The sequence below is a fragment of the Perna viridis genome, chromosome 4 (genome assembly GCF_037379345.1).
Source record: "Perna viridis isolate PV_CMFRI_1.1 ecotype Kerala chromosome 4, ASM3737934v1, whole genome shotgun sequence".
In the NCBI taxonomy this organism is placed as follows: Eukaryota; Metazoa; Mollusca; class Bivalvia; order Mytilida; family Mytilidae; genus Perna; species Perna viridis.
The window spans coordinates 26026864-26053906 of NC_142448.1; the positions used below are offsets into that span (position 1 = coordinate 26026864).

The following is a 27043-nucleotide window of genomic DNA, read 5'->3' on the forward strand; positions in this document are numbered from 1 at the left end:
TTTTGTTGTAGTAGATACTGAAAAAGTATAAGAAATGCATACAAAATCACACCAGACAATGAAACTAAATGAATGTCTAATAACAGAAACATCTGAATCCTAGATACCACATGAAAAAAAAACTGGTAATTAACCATCTTAATTACAAATGTGATTGAACTGTGTATCTGAAAAATTATCCTTTACAGAGAATTGTCCATTTTCTGTGCTATCATGCACTGAATGTTGTCCTTTTTACAATTTCAACATGTAAATCTTTTGATCAGTGTTTCAATAATTATGGAATTCTTTTCACACATATCAACTTTTCAAGAAATTTTGCATCATTTCAAATTTCCTGCACATTTGACAATTAATTGTAGTAATACAAGATATATATGTTAACAGTTGTGCATGTCATGCATGGTAAACAAATTATTCTTAATGGTTAGATCTTCAATTTTGGTATCTTTAAGCAAGTTCTTTCCTTTTAGCCCATTTGCATAAATATACAATCTACTCATTGGAGTCAATTTTGGAAAGTACATGCCGATCAATTAAGGATTTAATTGTCATTTTTCCATTAAAAGGACATTATGATATAATCATGATTATTCTGTTGCAGGTGGGTCATAGAAATATCTAAGAATTGTGAAAAAAATATCACTGAGCTGGGGGAATGGATTATGTTCTATTTATTCTCAATTCAAAGTAGTAAATCAAGACCATAATGCAGTGGATCAAGCAACAAAAGAAATTTCTTAGTGGCTGTATACAAAAAATGAATTTGTTTTAAATAAAGCCTTTCCATACATGTGTTTTCAATGAGCAAATAGAGTTTAAAATGATGTAAAATAGTTGTCTTTAAAATATTTAAAAAGATTTTTTTTAAATAAAACTGTACATGATAGAGTTACAAACAGCCTCCTTCAGCGGGGAGATAATTTGCAAGACTTGTTCTGTAGAAATGTAATGGGAATTTTAGGTTTTTTAATATTACAAGAAAAAAAGCTTCATGACCCACCCTTTTTTCTTTTTAAAATCTGGAAGAATGTCAGATAAGTTTTTTTATACAATTTTTTGAGAAATTGTATTTATCAATTTTTTAATAGTTCGCAAAATAGTGTAAATTCTCTATAGAATCTATATAAATTGTAAAAAATTATCCATATTTAGGCTCAATTATTCCGAAATTTAGTTCAGTGACCTATGTTTTTTAAAAAAAATATACAGTATGTTCATTAAAGGCCATATTTAAGAAAAATGAGGAAAATCATAGTGTAAAAAGTTTTACGTATGTTCTACCTTAAGAGTAAATAGCTTTCAACCACCTTTATTTTATACACAACTGTAAAAGTTTAGCAGCTGTATAATACAATATTAGCAATTTAAACATTCATAAACATTTGGTTTCCAAACAATACCCTTTATCACGAGGTTCCATACCACACAATATGTGTGTAAAGTACAGATTTGTCTATGAATCATGCAGTGGATGGGAAGTTCACATTATTGAAACATCTAAATCTATGAATCATGCAGTGGGTGGTAAGTTCACATTTTTGTAACAACTAAATAATGTTTATGTAAATTCATTCAGTATGTTCTATATTTGAATGATGAACCAATGATACTAACGAAAGAGATTAGGAAAGTGGAGAAAAGAAGTTGATTGGCATAACTACCTGTAGTGAAAAAGCTGTAAAATATTCATCAAATGCATCTGGTTGATTCATTGCATCCAAGGATCAAACCCCACTAGGATAGTTTAATGCATGTATGCTAGTTTAATTACCTTAACTGTGCAGTCATACATACACCTCTAACAGATTAAACATTCTGTTTATCATCACTATACAGAGAAATACAAGAAATCAGCTGCTCTCAAGGTTGATATACCATATCTCAATACTGTAGCTGTTTTTGAGAGGTTCATATATGGCTGCATGCATGTTCTGACCGTCCTTTTCTACTCTGATATGTGTGCTAACATATCTTGAATAGATGGGAGGTTTTATTTTTTCAAAAATATTTGTCCCTTTATCTGAAAGAATGTCTGTTTTTCAAACTGTCTTCTTAAAATCTTTATTTTTCTATTGGTAATTTTCTGAATGGGTTCCATTCATACACAGGGACTTACTCCCACTATTAAAAACACAGCCTGACAAGTATTCAATGTGTCAGAATCACTTGCTCCAGATATGAACTACAGACATAGCTGTATATCTCTAGGTTTGTACTGTTTGTTCATAAAAATCATGAGAATGATTTATCCTCTTTCTACAGAGTGCATATGATATCTGGTAATTCTCCCATATTTGGAAGGGAGACTCCCACAAAGTAAATGAAAAAATTAGAATATTGAACAAAAATGTAATCAAGGGAACCAAGATTATCATATTTTTGTGGAAAACATTAAATAAATGCAATTGAATTTTTACACCAAAGATTTGCTTCTATGTAAAAATCTGCCACAAGAGACTGTGTCAAAAGGGGAAAATCTCCCACACGAACAGTTCTAAAGGTTAACAGGTGTGATATTGCTTTAATACAACTATCGTAAATTTGTGGACGCATAATGTTGTGGCGCAGTCATCATCATTGTCGCTGGTGTCTGGGGACACTCGGTTTCCATGTGGCAACTTCAGTTGTGGTTGACCAATTGTTCTGAAATTTTGATATAATTTTACTAACCACTAAAGCAAGCTTCCTATATAATTTGAACTTTGTGGCTCCTACTGTTTAGAAAAAAGGGGCCAAAAAGGATAATAGAAGGTGTTTTATTAAAACCCATGTAGAATGTTTGTTTGTTGTTGTGTTCCTTATTTAATTCTGGTAAACAAATATATCAGAAGATTTTATGTGTTTTGGATTGTTTTCAAATTATTGGGAGTCAAAATTGGGCAACACCCAAAAAATTAAACTTTTTTTCAATCAGATTTTTGATATCTCTTTCGAGTTAAATATTATCCTCAAACCTTGAATAACAACTGTTATTGGTACTTCGCCATTTTAAAGAAAATTTTCAGTTCTTTGTAAAGTGGACAAAAAATTTCGACTCATCTTGCATGATTCTTAGGTTAACCTATACTAAAATAGTTATAGCATAAAGAATCCACACTTTACAGTACGCCTAAAATACCATGCGCACGCGCAAAAGTTTTGTTATTTTGTCCAACAATATTTTTTAATTAGACTCATTTAATCAGCATTTAGTAATTTCTGACAAGATAAAAGTATCGGAAACAATCAAAGTAAACAAATTGCCCATCATCCAAGCTCTTACACTTAAAAAAAGTTGATTCATTAGAACCGGAAGTGGATAATTTTTGTTGTCACTGGATACTTGCGTTCTGGCTTCAGGTATGAATGGTTTATAATTAGATTTGGCTGGGCTTAATCGTGTTAGAACTGGATTATTTAATTATCGAAAGAAAGGCACATGAATGACCGTTTGGAGAGGCACTCAGTTTCATGTATAGTAGTGAATATTTCGTTGTTGGATTGTTAAAAGTTGTTGCAAAGTTTATTTTCACTTTTGAAATTTTCACGTGTTTTTTGTTGTTGTTTACAAATTACTGAGTCCGAATAACGGAGATATTGACATCAGTTTTTATTTATGAGCGATTAAACGGATTAACATTTTACTAGAGAGTCGTCAAGAAACAACCACGGATAACCGAAATGTTTTGTTAAGTTAATCGTGAATATGGAAAATTTGTGTGATAGCAGACGACAAATCATTTTTGGGTGAACTAAGTTTTATGTGTTTTTGAATCCACCATTTAAAGTTTCATTATTGATAATAACATAACCATATTGTTGGTCACTAACTGTAGATACAGAAAACCTGACAGAATTTGTTGAATGTTCAAGCAACTGGAAGTATGTGAAACACATTTAAATTTGGGAAGATATTTAGGATTTGGTCAACAGCAATAGATATTAGGTAAGAAGAGTTTTAGGATCTGGCAGCACCAGGAATGAATGATGAATATTGTGAAGATCATATTTGAATTGAGGAAAGAAGCTATAACCAAAATGATAAGTTTTCATTTCTGAAAAAAAGCTATAACTTGTGCAACACATTGTACATGTACATAAATATGAACTTCACAAGTTAGTTTGAAATGAAAAATTCTATACTAGTACATAAATGTATATTTTTGTGGTAGTCTGGTAGCTTGTCTCATGATTCATCTATGTTTTGAATTTAAGCTTTTCATTTGTGTGATTCTGTTGTACTACCAATAATAGTATCATGTTGCTTCTTTGTAAATTAGTAAGATGCAAGAGCTTGTGGCTTATTGCGTGTAAATTAATTTCTAATAACTTACATGTATGTATACATATGTTCAGTCCTCAAAATGAACTTTAAAACCACAACCCTGAAATATCATTTCAGTAAATCGTCATATAGACATTGTTATGAGCCAGTAGCAAAAATAAGAAGAATTGGTTTGATGATCAGGTTCTTAAATATACTACACCAGCCTTAAGCAAGTACATAGAAGTGTTTGTTAAAATTAGAAAGAAAAAAAATTGATGCAATAAGCAAAGCTTTTTAGTAATTTGGAAATTTCAGTATCAAGATGGTCAATTGCCTTCCTAACCCCCTTTCTGTCCTATGTACACGTACATGTATAAACATATAAACTTGAATGAGAATACATGTACAAAGCTTATCCCTATCAAGCTGAAGGCTTAAGTTTCTTATTTTGTGCTGTAACTGTGATAAGGCATTGTGTATTTTATGCATTTTACCAACTCACTCTCTGAATATAATAATTTGACATAGGCCTGTTATGTTATATTTTGATACATGTATAGTTTTCTTAAACTTCACCAATAGGAGTTTCAAGTTTTATAAACATGAAATGATCAGTTTAACTTCAAGTAGTGCGATGAGAGCATATCTCTTTTGGTACCTAAAAAAGGAAAGAAGCCATGTATAGAAATGTTTTTTGATATTTTTTATTTCACATTTCAATCTTCGTTGTATGCCAAAGACTTTCTGAAATAAGTACTGTTGGTCGCTTAATCCCGACTGAAGAAATTTTGTATGGACCAAAGACACTGTCCTCTAAAAGGAAGAGACTCATAAAATAATTGTTTGGTCCGTAGCAATCTTCAAGTCATTATGAAGACTTAATGGCTGAAAACTTTTCAGCAAGTTGAAGGAAGTCTGTGTCTGGTAAATTTCTGAACTGATAGCACACAAGATAGATTAGGTTTCTTGACAATCGTTAATTGTCCATTATTTTTTTCTTATTAAGGTTAGACATTTAACTGTTCATTTTTTTTTCAATTAGGTAATAACTGTTTGTCACTCTTGCGGTAATAAATTAACTGTGTTCATTTATCAATTTTCTTACCCGATAATTTATTATACCAATTGATGTTAATCTTTGCAGGAGAGATTTTATTAGCATACTCAATGTACCTGTAACTGTACTAGGTTTGTCTCAGGTTCCAAGTGTTATTTGAAAAGTAGTTATCTTGAAATAAGAATGTATTGATGTGAATTTGTATTGGCCTTACATGAGTTATGATTTTTTTGTCTATTGAGTAAAAGTTATCTTTTATGGATTGGATTTAATTTATTGTGTATAATGTTTGTGTATTTAAAATGTGCTTTTAATAAGTTGTTTAAATGTATTAAGGAAAGTGCTCTGTCACTTTACAAAAAAAAAAAAAAAACATCTGGCATTCAGTCCCAATCTACCATCTTATAATCAATGGTAACTTTCCTTTTTTATTTGAAAAAAGTTCATTTTTTTTAAAGTTCTATATCTCAAATTGCAACAATCAAGTTCAGTCCTTTTCAGAGCTGTTTTTGAAGGGGAGCCTCTCGAAAAGACATAATTTTTCCTAAAAAATGCCTGATTCCAGAAAACAGATCAAAATACAACAAGGAATAGTTCTAACCCTCCCCCCTGAACCTTATTATTGACAGAAAAAAACACAGCAAGTTTACATGTACAAGTAAATTAGAGCTGTGAAAATATTAGCTAAGTTCTTACAGATGCATTTCATGAATATAATTGTTTTAAATGGAGATTTATTAAGTCATGTGTAGGGGTTTAGATTTTATCCTGTGTCAGTTTAAACATTGAAATGCATAAACACAAAGATAATCCATTAAATCTGAATTCAATCAATAGGCATTTAAAGGAAACTATAGATTAGGCCATTTTAAGCCCCATGCCAGCACTGTTTAAATACTAAGACATATATAGTGGTATTATATATAGTCATATCTCTCTTGGTCAAATTACTGTTCATCAGTCCTTTTTATTTCAGCATATATTTTAAATCAAACAGTAGTTGATAAAGATTTATCATATTGTTATCTAAGTTTTGATCGCTACTTGACCACTTTGGTCCATAGTTTTAAACCCCTCTTACAGAAGTAGTAAAAAATGTGAACAAATTGTGTTGTTGACCTCTAAATTTACATGAAGTTATAATAAAAGTGTGAAAACTTAAATAACCACTGTTGTGTCAACACTTTCATGATAGCTAATTTGCCTGTATAAAATCAGTTCCTCTTGGAAGAGGTCTGTATTTTAGGAATAGATACTTAAAGGTAGGAACTACCTATGTTAGGGCTACATTATTGCTTCAGTTATTTTAAAAATTCATTCAAATCACATGATTCCAAGATGAGTACATAAAATGTAATTCAGGGTCTGTAGTGCCTTTTGTATAATCATATGGTTAAGTACACTAAAAACCAAAAATCCTAAAGTTTTCTTTTAATTTTGAAAACCTCATATTGCCTTTCAGACTGTAACTTCTATTTGCGATGGAAAAATACGAAAACTTGGGATTGGTTGGGGAAGGTAGTTATGGAATGGTGTTGAAATGTCGACACAAGGAAACTGGACAGTTAGTGGCCATCAAAAAGTTCTTGGAAAGTGAAGATGACAAAATGGTGAAGAAAATAGCTCTCAGAGAAGTCAGAATGTTGAAGGTAATGACATACATATAGGATCTATGTAGCTATGGGATGCAAAAAGTTCATTAGAAATGACAATTAATGGTAGCTTAAACAATGCATTCCCAACAAATTCATTTTTTAAAGATCATTGAAATGGACATAACTAATTAGCATCACTCACTCTTGAGCTCCATTGATTTTATGGACATTGGTAAAATGTGCTTGTTATATTCTTAAGTAAGACCTAATAATTATTTAAAATACTAGTAGTCATCACAGTTAATGTTTCGACATAATATTACAAGCCCTAAAGAATTATTTAGAAATAGAAATAATATTCTTAAGATAATACTTGCCTATAACTTCTGCTTTAAAATTGATTTTACAAACAGAATTATAATGTTTCTGGCTTGGCCTGTCAGGCATGTAACTTAGTTTCTGTCTCCTCTTACTACATAACCGTAGATAGTTATTGGAAGTCAATACTGCGGTACACTTGTACCCGATTGTCAATCTACAATTAACATTTTTATTGTTTGTTTGTTTTAATCTAAATTCAAAACAATCTAAATTTTTAATTCCATCAATAAACTAAAATTTATTGAGCAGCCAGGAGTTGTTTCTTTCATGGGTGTATAGATTTTTTTCATTCAACGGGTTTTGTTAGTTAAGTCAGAAATGGTTCTTATAGTTCACGACGCTTAATGTCACAGTATGTATTTGGCTACCATATAGCAATATGAATATATTTACACAAGATATTTAACTATTGTTTCTCACATAAAATGGTTTTACCCCACTTAGGGTTTATGCAGTCAGTTGATATTGTCTGGTACACGATTGATCTTGCAACACTTCAGATTGATCATTATAGAACGATATGACCTCATAAATTAATCAGAAAAGGCCTTAGTAGGTCATTTAGAAATAAAAAGAGAAACATTCTTTGTTGCAAGCAAGTTCAACTCAGTTAGACATTTTTGCATGTGTACAGAAGGCACAGACCATTTTCATCTTGAGGGGATGGGGCCTTAGATTTTATGTTGAGATAGAAATATTTTTTTACATGTGTACAGAAGGCACAGACCATTTTCATCTTGAAGGGATGGGGCCTTAGATTTTATGTTGAGATAGAAATATTTTTTTACAGAATTGAACCAGAGTAAAAATTCTTATTTGAAAATATACATGTACATTGCATGATATTTTTTTTGGTCCATGGCTGAATACAAATATTGATTTGCTAAAATTTTGAACAATTCTATTAAAAAAAAAGCCCAGGCACCCTCACTTAAATATAAAATGGTAGGTGCTTAAAGTAACTTTTAGAATATGAAAAAACTAAAAATGGACAGTGAAATGTCAAGCCATGTGTTATTGGCAGAGATTTAAAAAAAATACTGGTAAGGAAATTATCACTTACTACCTTTGTGAATGCTCAATATACAGCACTTAGTCAAATGCAATTTTAACTTGCCATTGGTGAGTTGGCCAGTGAAGGTTTCATACATTGAGTAGTTCATTCTAGAATTCATTCAAGTACATGTAATTCTGACTTGTACAATATATTTCACCCATTTATTAGACAAAGAAAACTTAAGTAAAGTTAAGGCTTTGTTTAAAGTTAAAGTGTAAATACCAGTATTAATTAATGTTTTTATTTAACCTGTTATTTATAGGGTCTTAGAACTAAGGAGTGTAATATGATAGTTTACTCAAGTTACATCTGTACAAAGACTTCTTAATTGTTTTGTTTTTGAGGTGTGAAATTTTAGGATTGTTATAATGGAAGCCAGTCTGCCCAGTCATGGGATTTTCATAATTAAATATGACAATGTGTATTTTTTTTATTGAAGCATACCTTATTATATAGTGATCATACTGACTGTCCTTTCTTCTGTCCTCAGTTCTAATTTACAACTCTCAAACCGCTGAATGGAAATTGATCAAACTTTCACACATTCATTATCTCATTATGTCATTATGCACCTCATATTTTGTTTTTCCACCTGAGTGACTTATGAGGATTCCTATATGGTTTCTATGGAGAGGAATAAGGTGGTATCAACAAGTGAGCTTTCTAGTTTTTGGTATAAATAAAGAGGGTAGAAAATATATTCTTAAGAAACCAAAGAAAACAATATTCTTGAAAAGTACCACATTGGTGTTAAGTAAAACCTAATTCAGGTTTCAAGATTGTTAACCTTTTCCTATAATTTGGCTAATTAGGGAAGGCAGTTTGACATTTGAGAAAGAAAAAAAACATTGATAAAGGAATTTAGCAATATTCAAATTGTCAGTCAGTTTTGTTGTTATAGCTTTATTTGTTAAAGCAGTTATGTTATTTATTGTCTTGAAAAGTTTGACCATATTCCTATCGCAGAGAAATTGGAAATAGGGAAATCTCCCCCTTAAAGCCTTCATAGGTTAACAGTTGTGCTGTAGGGTTTTCTCAGCTAGGACTTGTCATTGAGTTAAGAAATCTAGTTTCTTATAGAAGTTATAAATTGATTTTAAGACCTAGTACAGTAAAATCTGTTATTCAACACGTAACCAACCTGGGAGTTGGAACTATAGAACTATTTTAGAAAGGATCAGGACCAACAGTACAGCCCCTCTATTTGTTATATAATGTAAGAGATAATTCTGATTGAAAGGGGATTAAAGTGTCCTTATACCAAGAATGGTTACTTTTAAATGCCTTAATATTTTTCCATCAGAGGTGACCAGTCACTGATCAACAGTGGTAATATCCAGGTGTAAAGTGTCAACTTTGAATTTTATTGTAATGACACCCTTTCAAGTTTGATTAATTATTTTCATTTTAATGAAAAAAAAGCATATATATATTTTTTTTTTAAACAAGTTTCAGTTGCTCAACAACTACATGAATTTGAATATTTGTCCTTTCTGAAAGTCTTTTATTCTGTTTATATATTTTTTCCATTAGTATTGGTATATTGAGAAATGTTTGTACTAATGTCATTCATGTATATTAATTTTAAAGTGGCCTGTGGTCATTTATGTGGTAAAATGACTGGGCATTAATTTCTGTGTGCATAGCTTGCAATTTTTTTTGTGGTTGAAAAATAGACTTACAAAAAATTTACAATGTTCCAGTATACTAGGATTTTCTAATTTAATTTTATTTAGGAAAGTTTCAAATGAAACTGATCTACAATTAATATCTACTCTCTCAACTTAACAAATCCTTTCAGAAGTACAAGTGTTTTGCTAGTCATATAATGAATCATTTTCCCTTACAAATATTACTTGCCAGGACATGGCAATCTTAGAATACATCCTTCTCAGTATTTACTGTGAAATTAATTTAATTCTTTGGTATGCATTTTTTTGTGGTTTGTGAACATTTCATATTTCACAGATTCTTAAATTTGTGGATTTCATTAGACTAGTGAGGTCTTCAGGTAAAATGTAACATTTTGACTGAGAATTCAAATTCATGGTATGACTGGATCATGAAACCATGAAAAATGGTACCTTACATAAATAGCCATGAGTACATGTTTAGTGTTAGTCCCACTTTTAAGGCTATACTGGGACCTTTTATTTTTTAAGCTTTTTAATTGTTTTTTTGTTTTAAACTTGGCACCATAACCATTCACCTAATGGACTTTATTTTTTTGGGGGAAAAGTAAAAAGCAAAATTCAGTTTGCCATATTTTACAATTTACTTCCTTCTTTAACATCCATTTAGAGAAGGTGATAATCTGTTATGTATTCATTGGTAATCTGTACTCCTTCAAACTTTCTCAATAACAATGATATTCATAATGGCATTGAATTTGTTTGAAATGATTTTTTTCATAAGTCAGTTGGTATATTTCAAAAAGATCATTTAAATTGCATAGACAACTTTTTATTAATAATGTAATATCTGAACTTTAATCAAGACAGTATTAAAGGCAGGGTTAGTTACTATATTGGATTCCTTATAGATTAAATATGATCTTATAATCATATACAGTTTACACTTAGAATTTAATTCAAATCTCTTTGTGTGTGCTTTAGTTTACCATGTAAGATCGTATATTGGTAAATTATAATCGTCTTTTGATAGATGTAAATATTTTAGAATTATAGTTAGCCTTGTGTGTTCATACAACATTAAACATATATATATATATATGTATCCTAGTCTCTTATCAAATAGATTTTTGCTTTAAATATTATCAAGTGCTTCTTAGTAGTACGGTACATAAATTGCATTCATGTCAGTTGCTAGATAATTCAATGTTCCATTCACCATATCATAACTGAATGATTTTTTTACTGTCATTATTGTATTATGATTAGTAAGGTAGCTATATAGAACATTGGTAGTCATAATAATTTACAGAAATGTAAAATTATCTTAATAGAATCATCTGAGTCTTTGAAATATAAACAAACAACTTGACAATTTGAAAGAATTCCCTTGAAATTCTCATGTTGACAGGTGTTTTGTAATGTTTATAGCAACCTTTGGCCTTCCTTAAGTCTTGGTAATTTTTTTCTATAAAAGAGACTGCAGACTGAATTGAATATTGTGGATTTGTAAAAATAATTCAAATTTTAGTCTGAAGTTTAGTGAGCAGACAGTTTATACTTTTACATGCGTTTTCAAACCTCATAAAATCAAATTTAGTTTTACATAAACTTTAAATAGATGATGATGTAACTGTTGGAATGGTACACAAGATAGGGGCCCATCTATACCTACCATCTTAACAAGTGCTGTGAAAGTACTTTAATTTATGGATACCAATTTTCATGGATCAGAGAAGAAACACAAGTTGGTGGATTCTTGAATTTGTGATTTTGAAGTTTTCAGAATACACATCAATAAGAATCTACTATTCATTGGAAACCAAATTTCATGGTTTGACCTACCCACGAAAACCCCTAAAATTGGTATCCACAAACAATAGTACTTTCACAGTACATATTCTCATTTACCTCCACAACAAATGACTTGTTTGGTAGTGTCTTACCAGTAGTTAAGATTGGCTGTCAAATTGTTAGAAAAATGGTAAATTTTAATATATTGGTGCTATGAAGTTCTTTCCATTATCAGAATATCACAAACACAGACAGCTACAAAAGACTAATTACTAAAACATGGGAGTCCAGTAGTAATGTGAATATACTGTGAAAGTACTATTATTTGTGGGGTACCAGTTTTCATGGGTAGGCCAAACAATGAAGTTTGGTTACCAATGAAAAGAAGATTTCTATTGATGTGTATACTGAAAACCTAAAAACCACGGAATCAAGAATCCACGAAAATTGGTATCCATGAATAAAAATACTTTCACAGTAGCTCCAATATAAGTACGGGTACAAATTAATATCAAAGCTTTGGTTGTCAAAGTTCACCACTTCTATGCACATAAAACCTTATCATTTACATCAGTTATAAAGTGTATACATTTTTTTATTTTAACATCTGTCTCTCCAGTTATTCCTTGGGCAGAAGTTGATATTATTATCTGTCAAATTTTCATTTAGTGAATATTAACATTACAAAAAGCAGAATCACAGCAGTTTATTTTTGCATTTTTTGTACTATTGAGATTATAGAAAAGAGAATGAATTCAAACCCATTTAAAATGTTCTGTACTTATAAATTTTCAACAGTAAGTGTTCAAGATACAAAATTACAAGACAGTTGCAGCCATGAATTAAATTGCACTGTAGCTTTATAAGGACATATTTACACAGTTTACTATTTTGGCAAATCTTAGACACTGTTTATTATACTCATGCTCAAAAATAAGCAGGCATGCCGTTCTATCATTGTCAATCTTCATTTTGTCTAACAGTTTTCATGGCAACTACTTGTCAAAGCCACACAAACTTTGGTGCACTATATTGTGCGATTTCATTTTTGGTATGGCTGGCTTAAACTTCCTATTTGAAGATTCTATTTGTATTTTGACTGTATACTAATGTTGAGATGCAAAACTTTTATAAGTGGGCATTAGCTTACAGGTTTTTTTTAACCCCGCTGTGTTTCCGTCTGTAACAATTTTTTCTGATACAGTTTTCCCAGCAACAACTCATCAAAGCAGCTTATAATTTTAGCTCATTCTTCCTGTAGGTATGACCTTTGGTGAGATCCATTTTCAGAATAAATTTAGAACAATTTCCTGTTTACTGAGGACTTTGTTTATTTTTTCTTAAATGGTGTTTGAAAGTAAGGGTATCACTTGATGGTTCACATATTTCTTAATTGTATTTTCCAGCATTTTTAAGAAACATTAATTTATAGATTGACTTATTTTCTTTTTCAGCAACTTCGTCATGATCACCTAGTCAACCTTATAGAAGTGTTCCGTAGAAAGAAAAGACTTTATTTAGTTTTTGAATTTGTTGATCATACTGTGTTAGATGAATTAGAAAAATGTCCAAATGGATTAGATGAAAATACTGTCCGTAGAATATTGTGGCAAGTTCTGAAAGGAATAGAATTTTGTCATACACATAACGTAAGTAATTTTTTCAATCATAATAAAACTTATATTTTAAATTTATACAATTAAAACCAGTTACCGGGTGTAATGAAATGGTTCTGAACTATCAATAAAAATTGGCAAATCAGTCTATGTGGTAATGTGAAAAAAATACTAATTTTCTACCCTAGTCTACATGTGAAACTCCTGGTATAGTTCAAGTTGGCACAGAATTGGCATTTTCAAGGATCTCGACCAAATGTCCAGCATTGGACTAGCAAACCTAATGAAAATAAAAGACATCAAATGAAACATAAACAAACATTTCTTAAGAGTATTGCATCAAAATGATAGACTCTACATTTTGAAATGAGTATGATAATAAGATAAACCAGCTTATAATTTTATATCACAGGACAACCTTATTAAATTAGGACATTCAAGTTTAACTGGACCACAATACTCAGTAAAGGTTTCATGGAACTAAAGTCAAAACTGTGCATGATAGAATTACTTGTAAATTTTGTGCAAAGTCCTCATATTGTTAAATTCCTATAAACCAAGCTTAAACCCTTCATAATCGTAACCTTTGACCTGTCTTGGGTATTATAGTTACATTTATCATGCAGTGATTGCTTTTCAAAAAAAAAAAATACATAACATTAGGTGTTCACACTTTGATGGTTTTAGTTTAGACAGGTTTTCAGTTTGTTATAATTGTTACATGGTCAAAGTAAAATTCAAATACTATACATTCAAACACCAACAGTGAAAAATGGCATATTTTGTAATGTCCATTTAACTTTGACAAGTAATTCAAAAGTGATATTCTTACATGTTTCTTCATTAATTGTCATAACATGTCTACCAGTAGCTCAGTGTACTGCTATAGTTCATGATTGATTAACTTAAAGTCTGCTTGTGTTTAATGGTAGATTTATAATAATTATTGTTTAGAGTACAGCAAATATAAAAATATTTTACTTTAAACTTATCTACAGGATCTCTTAGCATGTAGGTGTTATCTTCTTTAGATTTAAATGGTTGGCAATGTTCATTTGTCAAATTAACATAACAAATTTGGCAAAGTCTGAAGCGTTTTTAAGTTGATAGGATAAAGTATAAAGTCAGATGCATGCTATTTTGGTTATGTTTTACACTCTATGCATGTTTTAAACATGAGCATTTTTTTTATGATAGGTAGAAAATTTGAGTTACACATAGAAAAAATTTTTGGCCTTTTTTTATTCTATCCCATCAGCTATTTTTGAAAACACTTACCAGGACATGTCTTTTATAGACTATTAATGTTTTCAAAGTGCAATCTAAACCTGAAGCCACTGTACTGGTATGCTGTGTACTATATTTTGTTTTCTTACAGTTCTTGACCTTATTGTTTCAAGCTTGCGAGAGAAAGAAACTGTGTTGTTTTGGCATGCCAAAATCTGAGAGTGAAAAGCAATACACTTCTTTACATGTAAATTACCAAAGTTAATTACACTAAGAAAAGTTAGAAAATCTTTAAGTACTGTCTGTAATATAATAACCATTATAATGATATCTTATTTTCTCATGAATTTATATTTGCAGATTATTCATCGAGATGTGAAGCCAGAAAATATTTTAGTCAGTAAATCTGGAGTAGTAAAATTATGTGATTTTGGTTTTGCACGAACTCTTGCCCAACCTGGAGAATCATATACTGACTATGTAGCCACACGATGGTATAGAGCACCAGAATTATTAGTAGGAGATACAAAATATGGAAAGTAAGTCTGATAAGCTTCAGTAATATTGGAATGGGTTTTATCTATCTATAGTCTATCTAAAACACATATAGTATTATCTCTCATATTAGATCTTTTTGGAACATATTCTTCAGACATTAAAACATATCTAAATATGACAAAGAAATTAAATCATTTTTAAGCTTTGCCTTGGATGTGCCAGCTAATTATAAAATGGTCTATTTTTTAGAACCTGGGTTATCTGATTAAGGCTAAGAGCCATGCATATACAAGGCATTCAGTAGACATCACTACTTACCGAATAATGTTACTATCATGACTTAGTATACAGATATCAGGGTTGGATCTAGACTCTTTGAAATAAAGGAGCCAGCCAGGGTTCCTCAGAAATAGGGGTGCTAGGACAACTATTTGCCATTTTTTGTCAATTTTTCCATGTGAAAATGACAAATTTTCCTATAAAAAGGAAGGGTGCCAACCCCCTGAACCCTCCCCCTTGATCCACCACCACCACTGATATGAAAATTAAGTTTTGGTTATACTTTCATGTGAAAACATAATCTCCCATCTTAAAACAAATGTGAAATGAATTTTATGTTAGTACAGTATAACCCTGCTAGAAGTATAAACAGTGCTTTGTAATGTTGTCATGTTTCACTGATGTAACATGGCTTAATTAAGGTTCAGAATGTTCAGATATTATTGCAATGTTTTCATTATTGTGAAAAATATAATTGAGTTAAAATGCTATAAAAAATTGCATGACTGAACAATTCATGATTTTTCTCTAAATCACAAAAAAAAATGCATTTTCAATTTAAATGACAAATAGCAATAAAAAATGCATGCTATAATTTCTAAATTTAGTGTACATGTTTTACAGATGTTGTATTGGCTATACACTGTCTAACATCAAAGCTATTATTATATTGGTATATATGTAAACGCTATTCTGTATGGTATTTAAGATGCTGATTTTGAATGTTTTTATATTTCAGAGCTGTAGATATTTGGGCAATAGGCTGTCTGATTTCAGAGATGTTAACTGGTGAGCCATTATTTCCTGGAGACTCTGATATTGATCAGCTTTACCACATTGTTAAATGCTTTGGTAAATTATTTATTTCTTCTTAATCTGTTTGTTGTCAATTATTAATCAGTCACATCTGGAACTATTAGAAATATGACAGATTGTATTGTCTTAGAATTTCCAGGGAAGCTTATATTGGTGAATCTTTTCAAAACCAGAGGTCTAATTGATTTGGTCATGTTTTCTGACCTTAAAACCCATGCAAGTCTAATCTCGTTGTTTACCAGAAAACAGAACATGTAATTACTTTACCTTGTTTATTGGTGTATAACATGCAAATGTTAAACATACCTGTTACCTGTACATAAGTTTATATGTACTTAGGAAAACAGTGCTTTAGTGTTACACAGATGAAGCCATATGTACTGGATACATTTATTTTAGTTTCTATGACAATAAGTTCAGAATAGCAAATTAAAAAATATTCTTGGTTTGATAGCCCTCCCTTGTTCTCATTACTAGTTTTTATTGCCATATTAATAGAATAAAAACAAATAAGCCCTTTCTATCCTTTTGGCTATAAACAATGTAAAAAGTAGCCAATTACTGTTTTGAAAATGTGAAAAGAAAAGCCTTCTTTTGCTTTATTGAAAAATGGCCTGAAAACCAAGATATTAACTTAATTTGAATTGACTTTTATGTGATTTGATCTGAAGTTGCCTGATGCGCATTGCTTGTGACAAATTCAGGAGTTTTAGTTTGCATACATCTACTGGTCAGAGAGTAGATCTCGCCATTTTCAAGACACAAGCAATTCTCGCCAATTTGCTCACCAAAATTTTATTCCTCAACGCAGATCATTGAATGATAGTTGAAAAAAAATATCAGCAATCTGTTTGACGTTTTGTCCTAAATTTTGGGCATGTACTTGTTTCACAGAAGAGGGCAAAAAGTTGGTTGGCGAGGATTACTTGCCGGCAAGATCTACTCCTTGATCAGTATATTTCTTGAGTTCAAGTGTATAAAATGTATCTGACTGAGCCACTTATTGACATAGTAATATTTGGCAACATTAAATCTTGAAATTTCTTAAGTTTATTAAATTGATTAGTTCTGAAATTCAATGACTGAATAACTTTGATGAGGGTCAATCCAACAGCAAAAATTTTTTTGATTGATTTTGTCTTTAAAGGAACTTTTTTACTGTTTGTTTAGTTTAAACGTGATTATATCAATATCATACAAAACATTATTTTGATATGTTACACTAAAAGCTTTTGATAATTAAATATACTTTTTTAAGAAATTTTAGATTTTCAATGTTATACAAATGTAAAGGCATTGTCTTTCATAAAGAGATTTGAATAATGGTACAAGTGTATATATTGTATTTTGTAGGAAACTTAACACAGCGCCATAAGGAAGTTTTCTTGAGAAATCCATTATTTGTTGGTATGAGACTGCCGGAAGTCAGAGAAACAGTGCCATTAGAGAAAAAATTTAACAGAATCTCATCCAATGCTTTAGATTTAATGAAGGTAATTCAGGAAGCTTTGGTAATGATATATAGAGTATTTTTAATGCTCTCTTTGTAAATGATTTTCACAAATAATTATGTCATTCCAAGTCCTTTTCCAGGGAATATGTTATATTTTTGTACAATCTGTCCATCTGTGTGTCACAAAGCTTGTGTTCCATGTTGTTCTTTTGCCAGTTATCAGATTTTAATTAGTAAGTTATACATGCTGTAAATGATTTAACTATTCTTAACACATTGCCTACTTTAGCATGGAAAACACAAATGCATTATTTTATATATTCATTTAAGTTTTTATATAATAGGTCAAGAGCCCTCAATGCTAGACCAGGACTTTAACCTATAATGACACTTAAGCGAGGACCTTTCATTTTCATCAAGAGGACCATTTTGAATTCCAAAAGTCCTTGACCTGTCACTCTTGAAAGCTACCATGTCATGTATTTTTAACCTGGCCTGCCTGTTATCAGTTTCACAAGAAGTCTTAAATGTGGTCTATTTTCAGTTTTTACATCACAATATGGTCCCTTATTGTTCTGTCAAAATTTCCGATCAATTTAACAATCACAACTTTTTGTGAAATTGACCTCTGATGCCTTCATTTCACCACTTATGTCGATCAACATTGTTCGTTATATACAGTTGAATAAATAAATTCTTAATGTATAAATCTTGAGTATTTTCAATTGATTGCTTCTAAGTGGCATTCAATCTAATGCTACTACTTCTACAAACTCATATAAGCAGTATGTTCTTTGACACAGCAAAATGTTTATGTAGCTAAGTAAACAGTGCAGAAATTTCAAATTGTGTAACTTGAAATATTTTTTTGTTAAGTAAGAAAGGAATTTCTCAGCAGGTATCATTAATATTGAATACAATCTAATCTCCTTTATCCTTTGATATTGTTTTTAATTAATTTGGTTTTAACTGATAGTACTACAATGGAATTTGACTTGTACTTCATATTCACATCTTAAATAGTAGATAAATACTTACAAGCAGTTAATTTATACTTCTCATACAGTTGATGTTTATTTCATATCACACAGATTACTTTATTTTCAAGTATTTTTAACAGTGACAATGACTGTGTTAAAAATTTCATTTCATGCTATTGGCAGTAAGTACTGTGCATTTTAAGCCAATATTGAGACCGCTGATAAAATCACTTTGGTCATTTGGTTGTATTTATCCCCCCCTTTTGATTAGTCAGGAATACATTGTGATGCTAATGTTCAGTGGTCAGTCATTGCAGTAACCATGCTTTTATTTTCTTGATGATTAAAGAAATTTTAACAAAATGCTTGAGGCATATGAATTTAGGTCAAATCAGTTGTGTGTACTAGTATTATATATATATATTTTTAATTGTGCTGACTGTGAAAGGACTTAATTTTATTCCTAATGGTTTGGTAAAATTTTTAAATTTCAGTGAACATGTGAATATCTTTTGTGATATATTTCATCAAAACAAAAACAAAATATGTAACATTCACTAACCAAGAAAAGCAATTGGTACTTTACATATTAATTGATACCACAAAATCAATGATATATATATATATATATATATGTACTATCATTTTAGAATGATACATACAGGTACACATAGGCTAGTATTGGTTGTTAACAATATTTTATCACATTAGACTTTGTATGAACCACTGTCATTCTTTTCTATTTAAGAGGGTGGTTTGAAATTTATTCTTTTTCCTATTTATCTTTACAGCAATGTTTAAAATTAGATCCAGATGATCGACCAACATGCACCCAGTTGGTGAAACATGAATTTTTCCAAAAAGATGGTTTTTCTACAAGAATTCAGCATGATCTGAAACAGAAAGTCCACCGTGAAACACAGAGTAACCCTCTCATCAAAAGTTCATCCAGTGAAAAGGAAGATGACGATTCAAAAAAGAGGAAAAAGAAAACCAACGATACAAAGGTTTATTAGAAATATCATATTTTCTAACAGTGTTGGCCACAAATGAAAGCTTAACATTCAATGTAGAAAGTTAATGAAGGATCTTAAAAAATTATGAAAGAAATCTCTTTGAGTTTAGTGGTCTTTCACCATAAAACTTTGAAAATTACTTAATTCTGAGAAAATTCTTATAGTGAGTAAAACAGTTGACTTCAGGAGATAGAGTTGATTGAATGACCATTACCTGATAAAATTCTTAAGTTGCTAATTGAACAATTTAGAAGGGAATATAACTTTATATTAGACATAAATTGAAGACCTATGGAATTATAGAAAGTTTAGATCTCTGTCTCAGTTGTCTCAGACCTATGGAATTATAGAAAGTTTAGATCTCTGTCTCAGTTGTCTCAGACCTATGGAATTATAGAAAGTTTAAATCTTTGTCTCATTTGTCCAGTTAACTACCTAAGGACATCAGGTAATGGTCATTCAATGAAAAGAACAGTGTATCCTCCATAGTTGACTTTTTGCTAACCATAACTGTTGTTAATCATAAAATCCTAAGACTTTGGTTGAAGTTACCATGGAAGTTTAGAACATCCTCAGATATGTATATTTATATTTACAATTTTTGGCATTGGTGTCTGAAGTTGTAGCTTTTAACGATGAAAACTATATTTTTATTAGAAAGTCTCAAAAACTTTAAATGGAAGTGAAAATAAACAATTAAGAAATTTTATTCACCAGAAATATATTGAACTGAATCTGTTTTAGACAGATTTTATCAACAGAGAATATGGTTTCTCATACTTATGGGGATCACGACAGGCTTTAAAGTTTTTCTTGCAAAAAGTAACAAATTTTTCAGACATCCTTTGCTTTGGAAATCAATAGAGGTACACACCTAACATGGAACTTTTTTCAGTTTTGTATTTGTCTTTATTGTCCTGTATTTCTTACACTAACTTGTTGTGAATATGTTTCAGGATAACAAGAAAGACAACAAGAAGGACTCAGATAAATTAGTGAAGAAAGCTTCTCAACCTAACACAACATCAACTCCTAACCCAACACCCTCTAAAGATAAGACAAAATCACCTTCAACAGATAGCCAGAAAGACAAAGAAAAAAGTAACAAAGACTTGAGAGAAAAGGAGAAAACAATGCTCAAAGACTCAAAGACAAGCAATAATGTTCAAAATAAGGAGAAAAATACTAAAGACAATTCAAAAGAAAAAAATGATAAAATTGATAGGAAAAGTGATAAAGAAAATGAGAAAGAGTTAAAAGAAAATGGTGAAGGAGTAACACCTTCTATACCTCCAATAAACAATTCTGGTCAAACTGTACATATCTCTACAACCAATAATCCACAGTCCATGCCTTCTATTACCAGGTTAGTATTACTTTAGTGGTAATTGTTTGCACATCATTATTTCTCTGCTTTGTTTTTTTTTAAAATTTTTATTTAAAGCTTAAAAATTTAAAGCTAAAAGAAAAGTGCCTATTATATGCCATGATACTGCTTTCCTGGTTTACTGTCTGTTGGAAAGGAAAAGATAACTTTATACTGACCAAATAGTGTGTCAGATAAATTTTAAGCATAAATTGTATCTTTCTGAACATTGTCTACGGTTGTCCATGTCTAGAGATATTACTTTCATTCCAACTTACATACCCCCTTCCTGTATTTTATTGCCAATGAATTAAGGTTTTCATAATATTTCTCATTAAATACCAATTTTCCTATCTTCTATCAAGTTTCCAAGTGTCCCTTTTTGTCAGATGAATATTATTTGAGGTTTATATAATCTAAAAAAAATATTCAAATTAATTTTGACTTTTTCTGTACTTTATATTTAGCTACATTAAAAGCTTATGATTAACTTTACTTTTGTCTTCGGCATTTTTTTAAAAATATTTTTATTCTATTTTATTCATGTTTTCATAGTTGAATAGTATGTACTTGAGCATCTAGATTTTTTTGCTAATTTGGTTGTTGTGATAGGTCAGCTTATATTTATTTTCTTTACAGTTTCTTGGATAATGTGAGGAATATTCCTTTGTCATTTCGGGGTATTTGATCATGTAGAAATCAAATAGAGCTAGTAGATAATAAGATCTGTAAAACTTAGATAAAACTTTAGGTCTGTTGCATGTAAAACAGTTGTAGAATTAGATCAAAGCTTCATGAAATATTCACATATCAATTAAATAACCTTTTTAGGGTATAGCCTTGAGATTTTGCTAAGATGCCTGAATTCATAATCATGCAAAAACTGGTAATGTATTTAAATACATGAAAAGAAGGTAGATCAAATATTTTTGTAAGTTTATGAGACTGCATAAGAGTCTATACAATGTATATAATTTACGTAGATGTAGCGTGTCCTAAGCCATATTATCTAGCATTGTAGAAATTTCCTGCCATACAAACTTTGAACCCTTTTTGCAGATCTGTTCTAGTCATTAAACCCCAGTGCATTAACTTTATAAGGTATTGTATCACAGATTATAACCCTAATATAGCATAGATAATTTTTATAATAACTTTTTTACTTCTATCTTATCAATGCCGTATCAGATTGAAATGCTTTGCCTTTTCCTCCTTTATTTTAATTATTCACCTGCTAAATTAGTGCATGTACTCATGCAAATGATTGCTTTTTTTTAAATACATTAGACAGATCCACTTAGTATGGTATTATTTTGATAATGACAGACATTTTTCATTTTTCGATTTCCTCAGTCCTGTTACATTGAAGAGAAAGAGTTTAACATATCACACAGGCTGACATTTTCATCCTGGTTGGGTGCTTGTCTCTTTGACACATACACCATACCTATTCTCATTATACTATACATAATGTACTTTTTTCAGAGTTAAGGTGCATAATGTTTTTTACCTGTCTGCCCATCTCTTCCTCTGTCAATGTTTATCATAGCATTTTGTTGCCTGGATAGAAATCGGTCATACAGGAACTCTTTTTTGGTAAGGGGACTTGACCAAATAAGCAAAAACTTTGCAGGTTTGATATATTGAAGGGTTTGTTCAATTTAAAAACTTTTGGTACTGCTTGGAAATTTTTAAGTGTTCAACTCCTCTGTCATTGACTTTATATCTGCTTTTAAAATATCAACTATCAGTTAAAAAAATCTATGCCATTATGGTTATAGTATCTTGTAAGCATATGGTTTCTCAACTGCTAAACATATTGAAGTTTTCATTGAAATATGTAGTATTTAATGTGGAAATCAAATCATCAAGCATTAAGATAGTATCAAGGTGAGCAGTTCAGGCTGCTAGGAACTTCTAGTTATTACATTACATTTATATTCTTTCATTATACTATTTTCTGAGTATTTTTTAAAATTTTTATTTATGTCGATATATGTACATTAAAAAGCAGTTGGAAAGCTGGCAATTGCAGACTTAATGATTTGAAATAATATCTTGCCTTTAAAACATATGCATGTTATTTGTATTAGCATCCATCAGTATCTAACAGTGCATGGATAATGATGTTATCTTTAAAAATAACGAGTGGTTTTTATAGTGATATAAGATGAACAACATCATTAATTTGTTAAAAGATCACCATGTATGTTTGACTTACGTTGAACTTGTAATGCCTCATGTTGTTATCTGTTTATAAAGTTTATTTATTATAATAGCAGTGTAAAGAAACTTGTCAACTCAAGATATTTTTTACTATAAGATTGGTATTTTTCCAGTCCTTACCCTATGTCACCCTTCACACCTACAATGTCACCTAGTGTAGCATCAATACAAATGACCAGTCCCATTGCCAACTCACCAATGTTTTTTGGTCCTTCTCCAGTCAGGTAAGAAGAGCAGAGATCTGTCGTGGGTGAAGGATATTTAACACTAGAGTTTCTGCTTCTAATAAAAAATCATTCATACTGATTATTGAATATTACAGTACCCTATAGCTCTAGAACCCAGTCTTTAAGAACTTAGTCAGTTAGTGCATGTTACCATACATACTATCTGTTATGTAGATTATTTAAAGTAGTTTAATGGATCATAACCTTATACTCTTGTTCTGAACCCAACCTTGACCTTTTTTTATACTTTTGTCATCTGCCATGATATGGCTTTATTGAGTGACCATTAATGGAGTTTGTTTTATTGCTGTGAAATTTTGACTAATTTGCTGCTTCTGTCCTTTTTTCCAAACTTTAGTTATTGACTGAGAATTGAACACCATGAGTTACAACTGTAACCTCCAATAATGGTGTATTCAAGATTCTAAGATTTCAGTTGATTTGCATTGATTGTTTCAAATTATTTGAATCACTCATTATTGGTAATTGATAAAGGCTTGCCCATCTTTTGTTGACTTTGCCATTACTGGAATTGGAAAATGAATTAGTTAATTGTCCTATTACGTTGTACTGCCCAGTTTAGTTATTCAATATTGTTGTTTAGTTAATATTAGCTAATATACATGTAAGTTGAAAATTTGACAAGTCTCAGTTTTGAGTTCAATTCTGTAGTTCTTAAAAAATTATTCATTCAATGGTGTCCATTTATTTTTCCCCTCAACACTAACTGGGCAAAGATAGTATCAGAAATGTCTTGAATGCAAATTGTCACTTCATCTGTCTGTTCATTTGGCAGTATGTTGAGGAAGCATTATCAGATCTATGGAATGATTTTTTGTACAAAGATTACATATATATACTTAAAGGGAAAGGCCATATTTTGAGATATATATAGATCAGATTGCTTGCACTGTCTGTTTTTACAACTCTGTTTGCAAGCCATACATTAATCATGTGTAAGGTCATGTGCATGCTTGGTCGTACTTTTTATTCCTAACAATTTCTCATCAAGGACATACCCACCATAATGAAAAAAAGTGGGCAAGTCTAAGATGTCTTTCTATTTATATACCCTTCTTAAGGGGTGGGATTATATTTTGGTATACTAGTGTCTGTCTGTCTGTTGTTCACCCATTGAGCAATAACTGAAAAATGCTTCTGCCATTTTTGTGAATGTTTATTGAATTGGTTTCTTTTGATTAATATGAGTTCCTTTTTGATTTTTGTTAATATCAGATTTTTTGTTTTTGAGTTATGGGACTTTATTTGTATAAAAATGGGTGGATTTTCTGTTTTCAGAATACAACTCAATAACCCCTACAGCAATTCTATTGAAATTGTGGTGAATTGTTTATTTATACTATTGAAAGCTCCCTTTAATTTTTTAAAAAAATCTTTGACTTTACAATTTAAGAGTTATGGGACTTCTTGCATAAAAAGGGGGAATTTCAGTTTTCGAACTTTAACTCAATATTGGATGTTCCTATTTTCATGAAACTTGGGTGAATTTGATTTTTCAATGATGTGATCGCCCTTTTGATTTTTTATGAATTACTGATGTATTTATTTTTTTTGAGTTATGGGACTTTATTAATAAAAAATTGGGGTATTTCCCATATTTGTGCCTTAACCTTAAAGCAGTTTTCATGAAACTTGGTTAAATAGTTTACATTTTTGTAAGTCTATAATTGTAAGCTCCCTTTTGCTTTTTATATATGTATTTTTGATTTTACATTTTTGAGTTATTGCCAATATTGGATTTAATCCAAACAAATGTAAGGAATTTTCAATTTTTGGATATTAACACCAAAAGTCTTCATTCAACTGCCATGGCATTGTGAATTGTCTTTTTCCTTTTTATATAGGCTTGTGATTTATATGTATTATACCTTACACAAAAACTATGGGATTTATAAAAAAAAACCACTTTTTTGTCTGATCATATTATCAAATAAAAGTCTTATTACAACTATTCTGGTCAAAATACTATCTTGTGTTATACATGTACATTTAATCACAATCACAATTAAGAGTTGTATCAAGCTTGGGTTGCACTATCTGTTCAAGATTCATCTGCTGTGGGCATTCTCCATGAAGCATTATGTTGAGTTATCTTTATCCTGAGGTCTGAACCATAGTCATTACATGTTTTGTTTGTAGTGGATTTGACAGTGTTATAGTTTGAAATGAATTAATTTTTAAGAGGTCATGCTGTACCTGTTTGATTCAGTAAGTTGTAAATTATATCTGAATTGAGAAAGAGTTAAAAAAGTGGGAAATCAGATTTGTACATGAATATATTTTATAATGAAGCTTACTAATTAACAGAGAAAGAAGCACACCACAAGCATGGTAAGTGCTGGAGTGTGTGACACAGCCAGTAGCTGTGGCTTGCTTTAACTTCACTGGAATAAAGGATTGGTTGAAGCACTGTACTGTTTGCATGCACTAGATTTTACTTGTTTTTGCAACAAGGATATCAATTACTTTTATTTCAATACTTTAACATATGTATCTGTTTGTGTACAGGGTTTTCAAAAGTTCAAGGATTAGCTGGGTAGTCACTCCCAAATTAGGTGGTTGCCTCTCCATACACAAATGTACGTCAATGCAAACTTTTTGATGTAACAAGTGAACATTGCTGCCTGCCACCTTACTTTTGAAAGCACTGTATCAATATGTATTATGACTTTCAAGGTTTGTTGGAACAAGGTATTTTATGTGACTATTTCTTATTCTAGTTGGATAACTGATTTAAGAAGAAATGCAAGGTATAATGGTATCGGCTGTTTCAAGAAAGTTGAAATGTACTTGGTTTTCTTTTTTCTAAGGTTGTGGGGCCTTTTGGCGTAATGCTTGATATAAAATCAAACAAATACTGAGGTTTTGTTTCCAATTTATTATTTACTGATTTATACCCAAAGGGAGATTTGGACTTTGAGTTTTTATCTAACTTGTCAGCTGAAATGGGATTTTATTTTATTTTGTGGCACTGTATTTGATTAATTACTAACAAACATGCATATTACATAACAGATTGGCAACATACAGGTGATTGATAGAGTGTAGTATTTGGTATCAATTTGATTTAATTTTGTTTAAGTGGAGAAACATAAATAATTTTTTTGAAATTTCAAAATTCCATTACCTTTTTTTCAGAAATTCATTTCCGAAGCTTATTATACATGTATGTTTGGTTGTGCTAAAATGAATACAAATGACAACATTATGTAAAGATATGTTCATTCAACAATGAAACCTTTTTAAAGAGGACTCTAAATACAAGGACTTCCTAATAATAACTTTCCCAAGATTAAATCACTGGCACTATTGATGCTTGGACATAAGTTTTCAGTACCTGATTTTTAACAGAAGGATTATAAGACTCTTATCTCCAGCATATACATGACTTTTGAAGTGCTGTCAGAAGGTGCAAAGAAGCTGTTACAAGTATATCCTGTTTTATGTTTTATTGTCAGCATATTCAGTCTTTTCTTATTTTACATTTAATTTTATACCCACTTTACCTTGTTGTTTTTCTCAAAAATTGTATTGTGCAGTGTAAAGAACATATT

The 27043-nt window shown here is 30.5% G+C and overlaps 1 protein-coding gene across 24 annotated transcripts in view; it reads left to right on the forward strand.

The window, feature by feature from the left end:
- Nucleotides 1-3149: 3149 nt before the first annotated feature.
- The window catches only part of LOC148619497 (cyclin-dependent kinase-like 4), a 32669-nt gene continuing 8775 nt past the window's right edge, over nt 3150-27043 (forward strand). For 3 of the 24 annotated variants that reach the window (XM_088579454.1, XM_088579448.1, XM_088579459.1), the window contains exons 1-10: nt 3349-3928; nt 6769-6955; nt 13219-13413; nt 14968-15146; nt 16124-16236; nt 17554-17693; nt 19425-19640; nt 20606-21015; nt 22075-22116; nt 25797-25820. In XM_088579454.1, the coding sequence (XP_088435580.1) occupies nt 6788-6955; nt 13219-13413; nt 14968-15146; nt 16124-16236; nt 17554-17693; nt 19425-19640; nt 20606-21015; nt 22075-22116; nt 25797-25820 (1487 nt within the window). In that variant the 5' untranslated portion in view covers nt 3349-3928; nt 6769-6787. The other 21 variants (XM_088579438.1, XM_088579446.1, XM_088579457.1 and 18 more) reach the window with 18 other exon arrangements.